General features: G+C 40.6%; 1 protein-coding gene across 1 annotated transcript in view; it reads right to left on the reverse strand.

Annotated features, from left to right (window-relative positions):
• Positions 1–20815, reverse strand: part of PCM1 (pericentriolar material 1) — a 94775-nt gene that overhangs the window by 14339 nt on the left and 59621 nt on the right. Inside the window, exons 29-33 of the mRNA XM_081084715.1 lie at positions 17226–17398; positions 16780–16911; positions 11776–11896; positions 9993–10151; positions 9612–9748 (exon numbers count right to left, since the gene is read on the reverse strand). Of these exons, the coding sequence (XP_080940841.1) occupies positions 9612–9748; positions 9993–10151; positions 11776–11896; positions 16780–16911; positions 17226–17398 (722 nt within the window). The remainder of the gene's footprint in view (positions 1–9611; positions 9749–9992; positions 10152–11775; positions 11897–16779; positions 16912–17225; positions 17399–20815) is intronic.

A 20815-nucleotide genomic window follows, 5' to 3' on the forward strand; every position in this document is an offset into this window, starting at 1 on the left:
TTCAACTACTCTTACAACCATCCTCAGGCTTTCTCAATTGGCACTACTGCATCTGGTCTCTATGCACTAGATGCCAGCAGTACCCTCTACCTCCCAAGCCCTGATAACTAAAAATGTAGCTAGACATTACTAAATGATTTGAGGGTCAAAATGACCCCCAGTTGAGAACCACTGTCCTAACTTTTTGAACAGGCTACTTTGGCCTTACAGAGAGAATTCACCACTAGACCCTGTACAGTCTCTTTTCCTTGATCTTGTTTTTTTTGTTGTTGTTTTTAAAAAATATACTTTATTGATTTTTTACAGAGAGGAAGGAGAAGGATAGAGTTAGAAACATCGATCAGCTGCCTCCTGCACACTCCCTACTGGGGATGTGCCGGCAACCAAGGTACATGCCCTTGACCGGAATCGAACCCGGGACCCTTGAGTCGGCAGGCCAGCGCTTTATCCACTGAGCCAAACCGGTTAGGGCTTTCTTGCTTTTGCTTTATAAGCATGTTAAAACTTGCTACAATCCAAATGATGGGTTAGCTTTCCATTGTCACTGTCTTACACATTGAAAAGTACAAGTAGATTGTAAGAAATGAGCCCAATACAACATATTTTGTAGTTTGCTGTATCTGAATGAAAAGACTGGCTTTTCATTTCTAATTTTTTAAATTTCCATTTAAATTAGAATGTAAAAGAGTGCTCTCTCTGGTACAAGTCTTGCCTTCACTTTCCATTTCTTTCTCTCTTTCTTTTCTTTCTGACTGAATTTAGAGAGAGGAAGGGAGAGGGAGAGAAAGAGATTTCCCCCCTTATTTATGCATTCATTGGTTACTTTTTTTCCTTCTTTTTAAAAAACACTTTATTAAGGTATGACTGACATAAAATATGTACATTGAGTTTGAATATTTTCATTCTTGCCATCCTTGTTACTATGTTGGTCTATACGCTCCTTAAAATGTTGTCTAACATAGTTAAGGATATAGCTGGAAAAACTGGCTAAGAGTGTGAATAAACTGGAGGAGTGTTGACTGAAAAATAAAACAAGCAGATCATCCTTTGAAAGTAGCTGTATTTTTTTAACCTAGATCAGTGGTTCTCAAAGTGTGGGAATGTTCTAGAACTGCAAATGTTTTGTTTGGATCAATGTACTGGTTATTTTTCAAAGTCTGTGTCAAATTTTTAAGCTTTCTTGTTTTAGCAGGTATTTTCAAACTTCTCTTTTATCTCTTTGAAAATACCAAGAGCCCTGGCCAGATAGCTCAGTTGGTTAGAGCATTATCCCAAGATGCCAAGATTGTGGGTTTGATCCCTAGTCAGGGCACATACAAGAAGCAACCAATCCTCCTATATAATAAAGGGGTAATATGCAAATTGACTCTCACACCCTCATACAAGATGGCCACCCCCATGTGGTCACAAGATGGCCACCACAAGATAGCCTGCAGGGGAGGGCAGTTAGAGGCGACTGCTGGCGGGGGAGGGCAGTTGGGGGCGACCAGGTGAGCAGAAGAGCAGTTAGGCATCAATCAGGCTGGCAGGGGAGTGGTTAGGGGTGATCAGGCTGGCAGGCAGAAGCAGTTAGGGGCAATCAGGCAGGCAGGCAGGTGAGCAGTTGGGAGCCAGCAGGCACGGAATGTGAGAGGGTACAGGGTGGCTGAGGGACCAACGTACCAGTGCGCAAATTTCATGCACCAGGCCTCTAGTAAATATATAAATAAGTGGAACAACAAATTGATGTTTATCTCTCCTCTCTAAAATCAATAAATCAATAAATAAAAATGTAATCAACGTCTAAAAAATTGCTATTTTATACTCTTTCTCTGATAATTCCAGTATCTGAAGTGTGTGTCATTATTTGTTGTCTATTATTTCTGCATGTTCTTTTCAGGATGTCTCCTTGTATACCTGCTATCTTTGAAAATGTGCTGGAAGTTACTAGAAATAGGGTACGTGTGCATGAATACTTTGATGTTTGAGATATTACATTTCTCTAAAGATTATATTCATTTGCTTTTGTCAGTCACCTGGGCACACCACCAGCCTGATCAATATTGTAGATTTTGTAGGCTGAGGTTCCCTATAACTCCAAGACAAGCTGAATCTGAGAGACATATTCATCTCCAGTTCAACATTTTCTTGAAGGTGGTTCCATTTGGGGTTCCAGTTCAACTGTGGGGTGATTATTCAGAATCCCAGCTTTCAGCACTTTTACACTTGTATCCCTTATACTGCATGTCCACCGACCTCACAGCTGAGATTCACAGGGGTCTCCTTCTAGCAACAAATGGCTTCAGGCGAAGGCAGCCCTGAGTGTTGGAATTACAAACTATCTCTTGCTTCTCTAGAGTTTGATCACTAATTCTTCACTCCTGTTAGCTCTTTGGAATGCTTTTCTTTTCTCAACATTCCATCCAGCTACGTTTTCTATGGAAGAGTGGGTCCTAATTACCTAGGCCACCATTAACGGAATAGTAACCCTTCACTTAAGCTTTATCATCCTCCCTCCAGTCGTCCTGCACAGGTCCTTCCTATCCCGGGGAAGGGAACAGAAGGGAAGAAAGACAAAGAAGAGATGGTGTCTGTTTTTATGACTTTGTTTTAGGGGAGTAGAAACTTACACTTCCTCAGGAAAAGCTACACCTTTTCAGAGTGAGGAGATATGGTTACCTAGAGTTTCTCCACTTACCTAATTTCATATGCTCAATTTATCCCCATTTTGTCTAGTGGGTCACGCGATAGGAGATGACAGTGTCCAGCCACTGGGCAGAGCGACAAAAGAGGGGATGGGTTGACCTGAGGTGTTCTGCTATGGGGCACAAGTGGCTGCTGGCGGCCACTGGACTGCCTGGCACCGGCAGCAGGATGCTAGGCAGAGAAAGCGCTCGCCCAGTGGGAAGTGAACACGAAGTGCAGTGCACATGCCTACGCAGGCCCTGGTTACTTATATGTACCCTGACCCTGACCAGAGGTAGAACCCAAACCCTTGGAATACCAGATGACACACTAACCAACTTAGCTGCTCAGCTAGGCCCACTTTCTATTTCTTGTACTTTTATCTCTGCCCTGTCCATTGTTATTAAACAAAATTAACACACTGTATGTGGGAAACGTATTTATACGTTTTACGTTGACTGGTAGTAGAGCGCGGGACACATATTAATACGTTTTTTAGAGACTAGCGGTAGAATGCAGGTAATGTATAAATACGTTTATTTTTATACTTTTTTATTGCTCTAAAGGGATGCTAACATGCAGATATACGAATTCCAAAGGACAAAATTTGGATCTCTCACACATACAATGGTGAATTATGTATGTACTTCCAGGTATAACAGTAATCTAGTCAACTGCATAGAGTCATCCCTTCACACAATTCTCTGCCTTGCCACACATTCAGTGCGGTTCTAAGAAAAATAATTCAGTATACATTTTATAGTAAATCACAAGTTTCATTGAAAAAAAATACGTAAAACTAAAGTTATCGTAATTTTACTGAACGTTGCCATTTGCGCAAAAAAATAGCAAAAATGGCCCACACCACCTGTTAGCGCTCGATAAAAACTACCCGCAAACAGTGTGTTAATAGTACTGCTTACCAATCTCATACTCTCCCTGTTGGTAGGAATATAAACTGTTAAACCTTTCTGAGGAACAATCTATATATCTTCCTATCTAATAAAAGAGAAACATGGTAATTAGCGTACGACCGCTACCCTTCCCATTGGCTAATCAGGGCAATATGCAAATTAACTGCCAGCCAAGATGGCGGCCAGCAGCCAGGCAGCTGGAAGCGAACATGAGGCTTGCTTGCTTCAGTGACAGAGGACTCCAACGTTCCCCGCCTGCCTTGCCGGCCTCTGAGTTGCAGTTTCAAACATTGTAACAAATACAGAAGCTAAACAAAACCCCAGAAACCTGCTTTCAGCCGGACGGCCGGGATCTCAGACCTGGAGTTGATACAGTGTCTCAATTATAGAACCCAAACAAACCAGATACCTGCTTTCAGCAGCAGAGGCCTCAGAGCTGGAGCCAGAGCTAAAGCTGGCCCAGAATTAAAAAGAAAAAAAGAAAAAAAGGAGCAGTTGGGAGCTTCAGTCACTCACCAGCCTGAAAACAGCCCTCACCCCTCACCCAGACTGGCCAGGCACCCCAGTGGGGACCCCCACCCTGAAGGGTGTGTGACCAGCTGCAAACAGCCATCATCCCCTCACCCAGGCTGGCCAGGCACCCCATTGGGACCCCCACCCTAATCCAGGACACCCTTCAGGGCAAACCAGCCAGCCCCCACCCATGCACCAAGCCTCTGTCCTATATAGTAAAAGGGTAATACGCCTCCCAGCACCGGGATCAGCATGACAGGGGGCAGCGCCCAAACCCCCTGATTGCCCTGCGGCTCTGTGTGTGACAGGGGGTGGGGCCACAACCTCCCTATCGGCCCTGCTCTGTTCCTGACAGGGGAAGGCTCCCCAACCCCCTTATCAGCCCTGCTCTGTGCCTGATAGGGGGAGCTCCCCAACCCCCTGATCGCCCTGCGGCTCTGTGTGTGACAGGGTGCGGCGCCCCAACCCCCTGATCGGCCCTGCTCTGTGTGTGATGGGTTAGAGCCATAACCTCCCCATCAGCCCTGCCCTGAGTGTGACAGTGGCAGTGCCCCAACCCCCTGATCCGCCCTGCTCTGTGTGTGACAGGGGGCGGTGCCCCAACTCCCCTATCGGCCCTACTCTGTGAGCGACAGGGGGGAGCTCCCCAACCCTCTGATGGGCCCTGCTCTTTGCGTGACAGGCGGGAGCTCCCCAACCCCCTGATTGACCCTGCTCTGTGCGTGACAGGGGGCAGTGCCCCAACCCCGATTGGCCCTGCTCTGTGCGTGACAGGGGGTGGCGCTGCAACCTCCCCATCGACCCTGCCTTGAGTTTGACAGGGGGCGGTGCCCCAACCCCCCAATCGGCCCTACCCTGAGCGTGACTGAGGGTGGCATTGCAACCTCCCGATCCGCCCTGCTCTGTGCATGACAGGGGGCGGCGCCCCAACTCCCCAATCGGCCCTGCTCTGAGCCCGACCAGGGGCTGCACCTAGGGATTGGGCCTGCCCTCTGCCACCCGGGAGCAGGCCTAAGCCAGCAGGTCGTTATCTCCCGAGGGGTCCCAGACTGCGAGAGGGCACAGGCCGGGCTGAGGGACCCCCCTAACCCCGAGTGCACAAATTTTTGTGCACCGGGCCTCTAGTATCTAATAAAAGAGAAACATGCAAACTGACCACACTTCCACTACACCCACCAGCCACGCCCACCAGTCAATCAGGAGCAAGTATGCAAATAAACCCAACAAAGATGGCGGCAGCCACAGAGCTGGAGCAAACAGGAGGCTTGGGTTGCCCCTGGTGATGGAGGAAGCCAAGTTTCCCACCTGCCCTGGCCATCTGTGGGCTCTGCTCAAGGCTACAAAGTTTCAATTACAGAAGATAAATAAATCCCAGATACCTCCTTGCAGCCACTGTGGCCTCCGCTCAAGGAGGGTCTGGGAGCCTAGGTTGCCCGGGGCCATGGTCAGCCTGCAAACAGCACTTAGCCCCTCACCCAGGGTGGCCAGGCACCCCAGTGGGGACCCCCACCCTGAAGGGGGTGTGGCCAGCCTGCTAACAACCCTCAGCCCCTCACCCAGGCTGGCCACTCCCTTATGGGGTGAGGGTCCCCACTGGGGGGCTTGGCCAGCCTGCAAACAGCCCTCAGCTCCACACCCAGGCTGGCCAGGCACCCCAGCGGGGACCCACACCCTGAAGGGTGTGTGGCCAGCTTGAAAACAGCCCTCAGCCCCTCACCCAGGCTGACCACGACCCACCAGCAGGGACCTTCACCCCATGGAAGTGTGGCCGGCCTGAAAACCACCACAGGCCCCTCTCCCAGGCCGCCCCATGCCCAAGGGAACCCCCACCCTGATCCAGGACACACTTCAGGGCAAACCAGCCGGCCTCCACCCGTGCACCAGGCCTCTATCCTATTAAAAGGGCAATATGCTAATTAGACTGGGAGACCTTCCAGGAGACTTTCCGGACATTCTTCTGGACAAAGCCATGGTGGCAGGGCCAAGGTAGAGGCGGTTAGAGGCCAAGAGGGGAGCGCAGTTGTGGGTGATCAGGATGGTGGGGGGCAGGGCTGTTGGGGGTAAACAGACCAGCAGGGGGGCCAGTTGTGGGCAGGCAGGCCATCAGTGGGGGTCAGCTGGGAATGAGCAGGCCAGGACGAGGACAGCTGGGGACAAGCAGGCCAGTGGATAGGGAAAGTGGGGACGAGCAGGCCAGCAGGAGTGGCAGTTGGGGGTGATCAGGCTGGCGGGGTGGGGGGAATTTGGGGGCAAGCAGGCCAACAGCAAGGGGCAGTTGGGGGCAAGCAGGCTGGCAGGCAGGTGAGCAGTTAGGAGCCAGCAGTCCCGGATTGCAAGAGGGATGTCCAACTGCCAGTTTAGGACCGATCCCTGTAAACTGGCAGTCAGACATCCGCCGAGGGGTCCCAGATTGGAGAGGGTTCAGGCCGAACTGAGGAACACCCCTTCCCCCGTGCATGAATTTCGTGCACCGGGCCACTAGTATGTATGTGTATGTATATGTGTGTGTGTCTGTATATGTGTGTGTGTGTGTGTGTGTGTGTGTGTGTGTGTGTGTGTATATATATATATATATATATATAAAAGCCTAAGCGACTGTTTGACCAGTAGCTATGACATTCACTCTCCACCAGGGGGCAGATGCTCAACGCACAGGCATGGAAACATGAAACAGACTGATGAATGTCAGAGGGAAGGGGGAAGAGGGGAGGGTGGGAAGAGATTAACCAAAGATCTTATATGCATACTAAGGCCCGGTGCATAGATCAGTGCACTAATGGGGTCCCTTAGCCTGGCCTGAGGGGATCGGGCCGAAACCAGTGGTCCGACATCCCCGAGGGGTTCCGGGTTATGAGAGGGCACAGGCCAGGCCAAGGGACCTCACCAGTGCACGAATCTGTGCACTGGGCCTCTAGTTTAATATAATGTCTCAAAAGTCTTGAAAATATTCCTAACCTTAGAATAAGAAATTTGTGTAAGAATTACTTCTCAAGAAATAAAAATGGGATATAGTAGGTGTATTGGTTAATAATGCGGATTTTGTAATCAAAGAAAACAGTAATTTCAAGAGAAACATCCAAAGTGCATTATTCAAAGTAATGTCCATCACTAGCTACACATTTCCCCCATCTTTCAGGTAATTTATGGATACGGTCCCAATACAACTTTTCTGGTTTTGAGGCAAACAATTCAGAGACCCAATTTTCCATTTCTTCGTCCATTTTGAAGTGCTGCTCAGGAAGTGCATGCACCATCGATTGGTAAACTGAAGGAGCAAGATCTGGTGAATACAATGGGTGGGTTAATACTTCCCAGGCAAGATCTTTTAAGGTGTCTTTAACTGGTTTTGAAGTGTGTGATGGTGCGTCATCATGAAGCAAAATTACTTTGCCGTGTCTTCTGGCACATTCTGGTAATTTCGCAATCAAAGCGTGGTTCAAATTGATTATTTGTTGTCGGTAGGGATCAGTATTAACAGTTTCACATGGTTTTAGAAGCTCATAATAAACCACACCCTTCTGATCTCACCAAACGCAGTGCATTCTTCTTTCTGACGCGATTTGGCCTTGCAGTCGATGTTGATGGTTGAACTGGATCAACCCATGATTTTGTGCGCTTGGGATCTCAAAATAAATCCACTTTTCATCGCCAGTCACAATTCGATGCAAAAAAAGACTTTCTTTCGTGCTGTTGAAGCAACATTTTACTGATGACTTTTTGGTTTTCCTTTTGTCTTTCGTTCAGTTGATGTGGCACCCATTTTCCTTCCTTTAAAATCTTTCCCATTGCTTATAAACGATCAGAAATTGTTTGCTGAGCAAAGTTTTAATCTTTTTGAAAGTTGTTTTTGAGTTTGACACGCATCTTCTCCAATAATGCTTGTAATTGTTGGTCTTCAAACTTTTTCGGTTGACCTGGACATTCTTTGTCTTTCACATCAAAATCATCACTTTTAAAGCATTTAAATCCACGTTCACAAGTATCTTGAAATGGAGCATGTTCACCATAAGTTTCCTGAAGCATATGATATCTTTCAGCAGCACTTTTCTTCAAAGTAAAGTAATCAATTAAAACTTCCCTCAAATGTTTTTTTTGCATGAAATTCAACATTTCTAAGTGTAAAAATATCTATGATGTTAACACCTTCAGAAAATTTGACATATGAAGTTTTGAAGCTTGCTGTCAATATAACAAAATAGCATACATATCAAATCGTATATCAACATATGTATAACTCCATCTATTAAAAAAAATCCGCATTATTAACCAGTACACCTGGTATATTTAAATTTAGCTGTCAATTATGTATTTATAAAAGTGAAAAAAAGGATAAACATAAATATTTAACAATAAGAACTGATAAAATAATAGAGAATTCTATTCTATGAATACTAAACCCTCAGAGTAGCAATCAACATAGCTCACTACTGAAAGTCCTATTTGGCAAACTCTGGCTTTTCCTTTTTGCACACCTTCTAAATGTTGAATCATCTTGTCCTGGGTCACAGTTCTAGCCCCTTTCTCTTAGCTAGTGCCTGCTTTAGGTAACCACCTACCATTAATAGGACTTGTTAGTTTCCAAAGTATATTTCAATTGTCTACTTCTCCCCATCTCTAGTACTCCACCCTTGGTCTAAGCCACTATTATGTCTCATCTGAGTTCATTGCGCTACTGACCTCTATAATCAATTATCCACAAACAAACCAGACTTTGTTTTTCTCTCCTGGAGTTTCCTCTTGAACTCTGAACAAAGTCCTAACTCCTAATCATGGCCTATAATGTTCTACATAACTGGCCCTTGCCCCCTCTCCAATTTCTTCTCTCACGAATTTCTTACAACTCTCACAAATTTCCTACAGCATGGGTCCTCCTCTAGTTCCTTAAAGAAGCCAAGCTAGTTCCTATCTTAAGGCCTTTAACTCTGTCTGGAACGATCTTGGTTTAAGCTGGCTCCTAATTCATATCTTTGTTTAAATGCTCCCTTTTCCAAAGATATGAATTAGGAGCTTCCCTGACCATCCAGTCTAAAATAGACACTATCATACCATATTTTAATTCTCTGCATGGCACATATCACTATCTGATATACATTTACTTATTTTAAAATAAGTAACATCCTTGCACGTGAGCACCATGACAGCAAAGGCTTTGACTTGTTCACTACCATGTCCACAAAACCTGGCTAAAAGTAGGCACTTTTGAATAAATAATGAAAGAATATTGTGTAACCATAAAAATATGCTGTAGAAAGATGTTTACAGTATATGAAAAAAGCAGAATGCACATATATATGCAGAAAATATTACGGAAAGGGGAAACTAAAGGGGAATGATTTGTTCAGAGAGTGATTTGGTCAGAAAGGTTCCCAAAATGTTGATGGGGCTATCTCTGAGTGACAAAGCCACAGGTTATTTTTAGCTTTTCTTTTGTTTACTTGTGTTTTCTGAATTTATTACAATGGAATACTTTGTATGAACTAAAAAACAAACCGAAGTTTATTTTTAAAAATTATTGCTTACCTTCAGAAATGGAATGACTTCTTTCATAATTGCTTTGATTTGTCGGTCTAGCTGCTGAGTATCAATTCTAGGACACGGGACGGTAGAAATCTCACTTACAGGTTGTTGTGAACTATGATTTTCACTAATAGGAGTTTCTATTTTTAAAAAGAAAAGGATAGCAAAATAAAGTCTGACATTATATGTGTTTACGCAAAATTCTTCAGAAAATTAAATTATATTTAATGCCAAAATAATACAAAGAAACATCTATGTAATTTTAGCACCCCTAATAAAAGAACGTGATTAAAAACCCATTATTATACATCAGATGGGGCATTTAGCTTTTATATATGGAACTATATAAGATGACTTTCCCTGCTAAGGAATCCAACAACACACCTGTCCAGTTATGAGCAGCGGCCGCGGCAGCAGCACGGCTGCCGTCCTCCACAGCCCCGCAGGCACAGCTCGCGTTGGTGTCACTTTCAGGCTCAGTTTTCATGCGTTCGTACTCCCTCATTCTGGCTAATGCTTGGTCTAAGTGGATCACGGTGTTACCTGCATATGGAACAGAAACATGGCTACAAGATGTGAAATTGTTTCATGTATTCCTCTAAGTTTATTAATAAAAAACTAATGTCTGAACAGAGGAAAGGAAAACTAGCTTTAACAAGTTATAGGTATGGTACTTTCATTTAATCCTTAAAATAACTATAAAGTGGATGACAGCACCCTCATTTTCAGAGAACTTGGCTGCACAAGGTTGCATAGCCAGTTAAATGTTGGAAAAGGAATTTGAAATCAGGTCTCTTAGATGACGAAGTCAGTGTATTTCAGTACACCACTTTGCTTCATTTAACAGTACAAAAATAAATTCCAAAATGTCATGCAAATTCTGATGCAAAAACCTAAGCTAAAACAATCAATTAAGGTAAAAAAAAAAAAAGAACGTAGAATGACATTTCCCAATTTTCCTTTGTCTACTTCAGACAGAATTAATGGTGAATGATTGTGAGGAAAACTAAAAGGGAATGGATTGGTCAGAGAGTGATTTTTCTCTATTATGAAATGAATTCAGTAGAGACTTGACAGGCATTTACTCAGAAGGGAGCTGGCCTTAGAGTCCTCGATCATCAGAATAAGGCAAAAGGAAGATTCATTGCTTTGGTAAAAGGTAGATAACTAATGACAAGACAAGGTTTGGCCCTTTCCTTTGTAGTGGAAAAATGCCTTTGAAATAATCTACATCTTGTTTCCATCATATACACAAACACCAGAATAATATGACATCAGATTACCATATGAACTAGTGTCTAGCTTCTTTTGCTCACTATGTTTCTGAAATTAATCGATGCTATTGTGTTTCAGCATTGGATACTCAGGTATCTTTTGATAGGCTACAGCCTGGAAAATGAATCAAGTGGTACTCATACATTTTCTTTTCCCTAATCTCCTTCCCAATTTTAGGACTCAGGGTTTATTTTCTCTACCTTTGAGTAATGCAAGCCTCTAAAACTTCTTTCATTATTACGCTAAGAAATTTCAATTCTTACCTCAAATTAAGAAGTTAACACTTTTATTAAAAATGTGATTGGATGAAGCATTGCTAACTTAGATTTTTCCGATTAACTGAAAGACCTAAGAGGGTGACCTTTATCTTAAGAAAAAGGACATCACATTTTCTAAACTTCTATTACGCTTGCTAGAAAGTTGTGAATATTTTTCATAAGAACATAACAAGATAAGACCCCCCCCCCCATTTTCTTAGTATATGCTGTCAGAATGGTTAGATGATTTGTACAAGGTCCAAGAATTAACAAAGATTCCTGAATTTAGACTGATGGATAGATTTTTAAGTCCCTGTTCTGCCAGAACTTGTCCTTCTAGACCAGGGGTGGGCAAACTTTTTGACTCAAGGGCCACAATGGGTTCTTAAACTGGACCGGAGGGCCGGAACAAAAGCATGGATGGGGTGTTTGTGTGAACTAATATAAATTCAAAGTAAACATCATTACATAAAAGGGTACGGTCTTTTTTTTCAATAGTTTTATTCATTTCAAACGGGCCGGATCCGGCCCGCGGGCCGTAGTTTGCCCACGGCTGTTCTAGACTGTCACTTCCTTACCAATGCAATTCAAAGACTGTAGTAAAGTCATATAAGATTATAAAAAATTCTGCTTACCCAGATCATCTGTTGCAAAAGGCTCAAAATTTGAAGATACAGACAGGACACTAGCATTATCAGCATCATTTTGCTCACTTATTTTATGTGTTTCTCTCTCAAAGTTCTTCTCGTAAGTTTCCTAAGTTACAGTTTTAAGACAAATAAAAATCACTAATACTTCTTTTTAAAAGTTTGGTTATATTAAAATTATAAAAAAACTATTTGCATAAAACTATATACTTAAAATTATTATATAACCAAAGTTATAAAACATTAGAGAGTTATAGAAAACATTAAAATATTACATAACCTTGCAGAACACTTGTCCTTATGTAGATGACAATACACAGAGCCAGCTACAGATTAAATTCTAACTTGGAAAAGTTAATGTTGCAAATTATTTCTCCACCCTCAGGGAAATTCTCCTACCTCCAAACCCGAACAGTGCCCAATACCTTAGACTATGATATATAGTTGTTTCATATCAGAAGAAAAACATGACAGCATCATTCATATTTTTTAAATCAACTTTATTAAAATATAATTTATAAACAATACACCCATTAAATGTACAGTTTGATGAGTTTTGAAAAATATGTGCACCAATGCAACCACCTTCCCTAAAAATAAAGACCATTTCCATTAACCCAGAAAGGTCCTTTATCTCCACTACACCTACTCATATGATTTCTATCAGCACAGTTTATTTTGTTGGCTCTAAAACTTCATATAATTGGAACCATTCAGTATGGTACTCTTCAGTGTCTGGCTTCTTTTGCTCACTACGCTTCTGAAATTAACCGATGCTTTTGTGGGTTTCAGAAGTTTATTATTTTGATAGCTGAATAGTATTCCATTGTATGGATATACCAGTTTCTTTATCCATTTATCTGTTGATGTTCCAGTTTGAGGCTACCATGACTAAAAATGCTATGAATAATAGTGTACAAGAATTTTTTTGAACGTATATTTTCATTTCTCTTGGGTGAATACCTAGAAGAGAAATTGCTGGGTCACATGCCAATGTTTTAACTTTATAAGAAACTACCAAACTGCTTTCCAAAGTGGTTGTACAATTTTACAATTCCACCAGCAGTGTGAGAGTTCCAACTGCTCCAAGTTCACACCAACACTTCATGTTGTTTAATGTCAACCTTTATAGTGGGTGTAAGGTAACAACATCACATGTGGTTTTAATTTGACACTGGCCATTTACATATCTTTCTTCATGAAGCACCTGTTCAAATCTCTTGCCCATTTTTTACTGAGTTGATTGCCTTACAATTGACTTATAAAAGTTTTTTATAAAACAGTCTGAATTTCTCATGTATAGTTATTTGGCAACTATATATACTGAGATTATTTTCTCCTAATTGTAACTTTTCAAAAACAGAATTGAATCAATTTTTCTTTCTTTGCTTATGTCAAAATCATGAAGAATTCCTTGTTTTCTTTAAGAAGTCATAGTTTTAGCTTTTTTCCTGGACTTCAAGAAATTTCAAATTAACTTTTGTCTTTAATATGATTAGGGGGTGGCACGAGTCTCACTTGGTTTTTTTTGTTTTTTTTATCCTCACCCAGGGATATGTTTTCATTCATTTTTTAGAGAAAGAAAGAGAGAAAAACATGGATGTGGAAAAGAAACAAACATCAATCGGTTGCTTCCTATATGTGCACTGACTGGGGGTTGAACCCTCAACCTCTTGGTGTACAGGACAATGCTCCAACCAACTGAGCCACCCAGCCAGGTCTCACTTGTATTTTGACTGAAACTCATTTCATAATTATATTCTTTCCCTCGCTATTGATCTTTTAAAATTTTCTCTGATATTAAATAAAAGTTTTAGCCCCAATTAAAGAAAATTCAGGTATTGGTGAACACACTTTAGAAAATGAAACCATACTGTTGCTCCGTCAATTAAGACTTGCTGGTGGATGTGCTTTTGCATTTTATAGCACTGGGAGTAGAAGATGCAAAGTGTTTCTTCCTCTGCTCAAACTTCAATTCCTCATTCTCCTTCACTTGTAATTTCCAGATGTCTACTTTTCCTTCTCTTTGTCCTGGGCATGAAGACTCTTATACATACCCTGAAATGTGTGTTAAAGCTCCATAAATGAAGCTCAAAGGACCTTGGTCTAGAAACATGGAGAATGAGACTCTTTATCTGTCCAATTTGGTAACACTAACCATGTAGCTATTCAAATTAAATAAAATTTTAATTTAGTTCCTCAATCCCACTAGCCACATTTCAAGTGTTCGACAGCACATGTCCAATGAATACTGTATTAGACAATGCAGATCTAAAACAGTTCCATCATTATAGAAAGTTCCACTGCACAAAACTGCTCTAAATCAACAGATATGAACCTTGGATGATATTGCTGCTGCTAATTAAATGACATTAATAAGGAACGATGATGACATTAATGCTGAATTTAAGTTTTAGATGAAAAATTAGAGAACTAGTTATTTAAATTAATACTAAGGGGACTGGATGAAGGAGGGTAAAGAGGGAAAAATGGAAGACATCTGTAATACTGTCAACAATTTAAAAAATATAAATAAATAAAATAAGCCCAGCTGGCGTGGCTCAGTGGTTAAGCATTGGTCAACCTATGAACCAGAAGGTCACAGTTCGATTACCGGTCAGGGAACATGTCCAGGTTGCAGGTCCCCTAGTAGGGGACATGCAGGAGGCAGCCGAAAAATGATTCCCTCTCATCATTGATGTTTCTTTTTTTGTTGTTATTAATCCTTACCTGAGGAAATTTTTCCATTGATTTTTTTTTTTAGAGAGAGAGGGAGAAAGAGTAAAAGACAGAGAGAGACATCAATGTGAGAGAAACACATCGATTGGTTGCCGCCTGCAAGCACCCCAACCAGGGATCAGGCTAGGGAGGAGCCTGCAACCAAGATATGTGCCCTTGACTGGAATCAAACCTGGGACCCTTTGGTCTGCAGGCCGACACTCTATCCACTGAGCCAAGCCAGCTAGGGCTCATCATTGATGTTTCTATCTCTTTCTCTCTCCCTTCCTCTCTGAAAACAATCAATAAAAATATGTTTTAAAAATAAAATAATTTTTTTACATTTTTAAAAATTTATTAATACTATGATTATTTATGCCAATTCCCTACAATTATGGACTGAATCATTGTGAGGCCCCTACTCCCCCAAATTCATATGTTAATGCGATAGCATTAGGAGGTCATCAGGTTTAGATGAGGTCATGAGGGTGGAGCCCCATGATGGCATTAGTGTCCTTAGATAAAGAGGAAGCGACACTCGGTCTTCTTCTCACTGCCACTGTAAGCACCTGGGGAGAAGGTGGCCATCTGCAAGCCAAGAAGAGGGTCCTCAACAAGAAGAAAAATCTGCTAACACCAAGATCATAAACTTCTTAGCCTCCAGAACCATGAGAAATAAATGTTTAAACCATCCAGTCTACAGTATTGTGTTTACCAGCCCAAGCTGACTAAAGCACCTACTTAATTAAGCAGCATAGTACTTTTAAATTTCATTTACCAGTAACTTTAAAACCTTGTCAGGTTAACAATAAATTGTAACTCAATTTTCAAAATTTGCTATTGATGGTGCAGACCAATGTGCTCAAATCTTTTTAAATAACTTAAAATGCCCTAGCTGGTTTGGCTTAGTGGATAGAGCGTTGGCCTGTGGACTAAAGGGTCCCAGGTTCAATTCCGGTCAAGGGCACATGCCCGGGTCTTGGGCTCGATCCCAAGGAGTGGGCGTGCAGGAGGCAGCCAATCAATGACTCTCTCTCATCATTGATGCTTCTCTCCCTCTCCCTCTCTTCCTCTCTGAAATCAATAAAAATATATTTAAAAATAAATAAAATAAAATAACTTAAAGTAATGCTACCTATAAAATTTGAATAAAAAGGGAGGCACTGGAGTTAAGGATATAAAATTACTAAAAAATATTTAGAAAAAACACTTCATGCTCTCACTAAGTTATTTCAATGTCTAATAAACTTGAATGTAACCCAAGTAGCAATTCCTTACATTAATTTAACCTTGACATTGTGAAGTCAATTAAAACCATGTAGTTTTTAGACACAGGCTTACCTTCACAGTATAGGCATTGGAGCCTAGTAGAGAAAGGTTTTAAGCAAAAAAAAAAATGATATGGGAAAGTATTGTCTTAAACATGAGTATAAGTTAGAGCAAAACTTCAGAAAAAAGTCTTCGATATTGTAAAAAAATTACTATATGTGAAGAGACAAGACAATCTTCTAAAAAAAACAAATACTTCAGAAAAAAATTATGTTAACATATCAACAATGGGCAGAAACAGAGTTATATGCTTTTAACTCTCCCAAGAGCAGATATATGCTAATCAGTTATGGTACTCTTATTCATGGATATCCAGGTGCTAGAGATGGCATACAAAGCGTATTTGCTATTCCAAAACTACATATCATCTTTTATGACAGAATTAGGGTCTGAACCTTTAAACAGGTGATTTCCAAATACTTTGCATGTTCTCTATCTCCTCAGTATCCTAGTCATTTGTCATTTGGTCATTTAATAGCACCTTCCTGGCACCATAGCTCCTGTATGCTAGATAGGTGCTTATTTGGAGACCATAGTTTTTTGAAAATATATCATTTTCCTCATCACTCTTTTCCATTTCCTTTCTACTTTACTTAAAGTTTCCTTCATCAACTTTAATACATTAAATTACATTTTTGTCCTGAATGGCTTTCTTTTGTCTAGGCTTCTCTTTTAGCCTAAAGACCTGCTTTATCTTATATTTATTTATTGAAAGGTTCTGACTGAATACAACAAATTTTACTAAATGTTATGAGTCAACTCCTGTGGTGAGCAAGAGATATAAAACACAACTATTTTAGACTACATAATTGATCATTTATAATGTATTTTGATTTTTTTTAAAGCTGAAAACCAAACATTAACACTCACAATTTATAACATTTTAACATTTGTTTAACACATACTGAAATTATGTATAGATTTCATTAATCATTATCAGCTTACATCATCTGTAGTAGCAAGGCTTTCACTGGGAGTAAGTTCTGAGTTTGACGCTATCCAAGTACCAGAATTCACTGACTTTATATTTTTCACATCTTTTTCATGGTTCTCAGACATATGTGTGGATACTATGTCCTAAATAAGAAAATAAAATATTTATGTTAAAACATAAATGTTCATCAAAATTTAAAAGCAAAACCAGACAGAACAACAAATTCAATATACCTCACCTCATAGGTTAACTATGAAGAAAATAATAATACTGAAAAGTTGCTCAGAAAAAGATTTTATCTAAAAGCTATTTTAGCTATACAAGAACTTTTACACAAAAGGCAAGAAGGCACATAAAAAACAGATCAAAAGATATACGAACAAGCATATACTTCAGACAGGATCACGAAGACAGCAACACCAGGTGGGGGAGGAGAAAGAACGGGAAGTGCAGCTACCTGCAATGCGTATAAAGCCCTCTGCCTTAAGTAGTCTGTACTGAGCAGCTGAAGCTCATGGAAGAGTTCAATAAGAAAATGTGGACGAGACTCATTTTGAGAAATTAATGTAGCTACTTCAGAATAAATAGTATCCCGCAAAGCTTCGAACATGGAAAAATCACTCCCAGTTTCTGGAAGATATAAAATATCAGAAAGTTAACATTGATGCAATACATTCCTGATAATTTCTATTAACTTGTATCATTACTCTCAGCCTTAAGTTGCTTAAAAATCATAACATACTTAATTCTATTTCAGGGCTTTTAAAGTAGAAAGAGAAATCTTAAAAATACCAAGATAAAAATAATCATAAAAATATCAAGGTATGTACTGTACATTAAAGAAATATTTAAATGTATAAGTAATATTATCTACTATTACTTGGACCACAATTATTTCTCAATAAAAAAAATCTGGAAAATGTTATACATTTCATAGGACTAATCAGTGGAAATCTTTCAACATCTGGATGAAATCAGCTAAGACAATTTTCTTTTCTTGCTAATATGAACTTGTTACAAAGAAGGAAATTTCTTTAATAAGGAGAATAAATGCTACTAATAAAAGTTACTATTTTAAGTTCTATCTAGTTATCTACAAATTGTTAAATCTCAACTATGATACTATAATATAGTATAAAAACTGAATTTGCAACTATAACATAAACATAATAGGCCAATTTTTCTATAGTATGACATACTGGCACACTTACTAACATACTCAGTATAAGTTGGAGCTGCCATGGAAATTTTCAGTTTCACAGAACCCAAGTACCATTCTATTATTTAGCAAAAATTCTGCCATGTGTATTTATTGATAACAGAGAATATCACCCTTAATGATGTAGTCATACCTCTATTTTCAAGAGTTCAAATTAGGAACTGTTTCCATTTTTATTTCTCTGTGAAAAAAAATTATCTCCAAGTGGTTCTATCAAATTCTGTAAACATTCTAGAGCAATAGAACTACATGTAGTTAAATATTTAAAATTCCAAAAATCAGTAATAAGTTTCTAACAAACAAAATTTAAAATGCTGTTTTAATATATTACGTTTTCAGATAAATATGTAAAGATCATAAAGATTTAATTCACTTTTTGCAAAAGAGGAATAAGAAAATGCAAAGCCAATAAGGTTTAATAAAATTTTGCCCAGCCAGTGTGGCTCAGAGGTTGAGAGTTGACCCAGGAACCAAGAGTTTCCTGGTTTGATTCCATCAGGGCACAGGCTCCAGGTGGCAGCCAATCGATATTTCTCTCATTGATGTTTCTATCTCTCTATCCTTTCTCCCTGCCTCTCTCTCTAAAAATCAATAAAGGAAAAAACAAAAAACAACTTTGCACTAATGTCCTAAATAAATTAACATGTTCAGGTCTCAATTTCCACAAGTAAAATATAATAAAAATAATAAATACACAACTTCCCTATCTTGCCTCAGACATTTATGAATATAGAATGAAATGATATATTAAAGTTCTTAGTATTATAAAATGTCTAAGTGTGATATATTACTACAAAAATAATCTTCTTATAAGCAAGAACCCAAACTATCTCTGTAGGAAATCTCAACTTATAGGAAAAACCCAGATATGATATGCAAACTTTCTATTTATATGTTTGACACAGTTAACTTAGAAAATGTGTTATCTCAAAAATAAGAATAAGCATATTTAATCTTTTTCATGCCTCTTTATGGTAAAATTATCACTAAATATGTATCATTAAAGGTCAAATTATTCCAAAATAATTGAATTATGTCAAACACATGCTTTTTCATACCTCCCTCCTGGCAAGAGAGGGGTGGAAAGTTTTTGCCATGTTCTCCTCCAGAACTAAAGGTCATTGATCTCAGTCAGGTTTCTCTGATTCCATCTTGTTTTTGTTTGTTTTTTCTCATGGGGTTACAGGGCTGGGTTAAAAAGGTGACGATGTTACCAGACAGGGAACCCACTAGTAGCCCTGAGTGGGACTGCCTCAGGCCAGCCACTGGTATGTGGGTTCTTGACTTTGTGCAGGAAAAACTTCACAAGTCCAGGTGACTGTGAGGGTACATGTATTAAAGCTGGGGACAGTGAAATAAGGACGGGTATAGCACAGGAGCACCAACAGGAGAGCCCAGGCGGGACTGCTTTAGCTCACTAGGAAGTCAGAGAAAAGGGGGCCTTGGAGCAGGTTTGGGTGGTTAACCTGGGGAGAGCTACACTGCCCATTGCTCCCTTGGTTGCAAGTCTCATGGGTTTCCTTAGAGGTTAGGGATGCATGTCTGTGGGGGAGGATCTATCTTCTTTTTATCCTCTCTATTTTCATTGTTCTTTTCCTTAGGAAGTGCCACTGATACAATTCAACTTTGTGCCAGGTCCTTGTTTTTCTTCCTTAGATTCCCCTAAGGATTCATGACAGGCTTTTATTTTTTATTCATGTGCAGTACAGGAGGTATTGAAGAATATTTATAACTCTACTAGGGGCCTGGTACACGTAATTCATGTAGGGGGGGGAGGGGGGGGACGTGGAGGTGTTCCCCGGCCCGGCCTGTACCCTGTTGCAGTCCAGGAGCGCTCGGGGGATGTCTGACTGATGGCCGGCAGTCGGACATCCTTAGTGCTGTCGTGGAGGCAGGAGAGGCTCCAGCCACACTGCCATCATGGCTGAGCTGCACTCCCCCTGTGGGAGCACACTGACCACCAGGGGGCAGCTCCTGAGTTAAGTGTCTGCCCCCTGGTGGTCAGTGCGTGTCATAGCAAGCGATCGAGCAACCTTAGCATATCATTAGCATATTACATTTTGCTAATTGGTTGGACAGACAACTGGGCACTTAGCATATTAGGCTTATTGTACAGGAAATCACAAAGAACCATACTTCATGTAAATGCATAATTTAAGACAAAACCAGCATTTTGGAATCTGTAATTTTCCATTATCTTTATCACTAGAGGCCCAGTGCATGAATTCGTGCACCAGTGGGGTCCCTTGGCCTGGCCTGCGGGATCTGGCTAAAACCAGCTCTCTGATTGCCCCCAAGGGGTCCTGGATTGCAAGAAGGTGCAGGCCAGGCCGAGGGAACCCACTGGTGCATGATCGGGGCCGGGGAGGGACACGGGAGGTCGGTCAGCCAGATAGGGACTGTGGGAGGACTCCAGAGTGCGTGTGACCTGTCTTGTTCAGTCCCAACTGGCCGAATCCCAACAGCAAGCTAACCTATGGGTTGGAGTGTCTGCCCCCTGGTGGTCAGTGCACATCATAGCGAGCAGTTGAGCAGCCTTAGCATATCATTAGCATATTACGCTTTGATTGGTTGAATGGCCAACCAGACACTTAGCATATTAGGCTTTTATTATATAGGATGATCTCTGCATGTCACAGTTGTTTTTGTTTAATGGTTTATTTTCTATAGATGATGATTGGTAATGCAAAATAAGCAACTACAAGGCATACACAATACTTAACACTGCAAATCAAGATGTAGGAATAAAATAACTATTTATGTTTGCAAAATTTATTAATGCTCTTAAGCATTTAAGACATACTAAATTAACTTTACTAAAACATGAA

This window comes from Myotis nattereri (genome assembly GCF_964212035.1).
Source record: "Myotis nattereri genome assembly, chromosome: 2".
Classification (NCBI taxonomy): domain Eukaryota; kingdom Metazoa; phylum Chordata; class Mammalia; order Chiroptera; family Vespertilionidae; genus Myotis; species Myotis nattereri.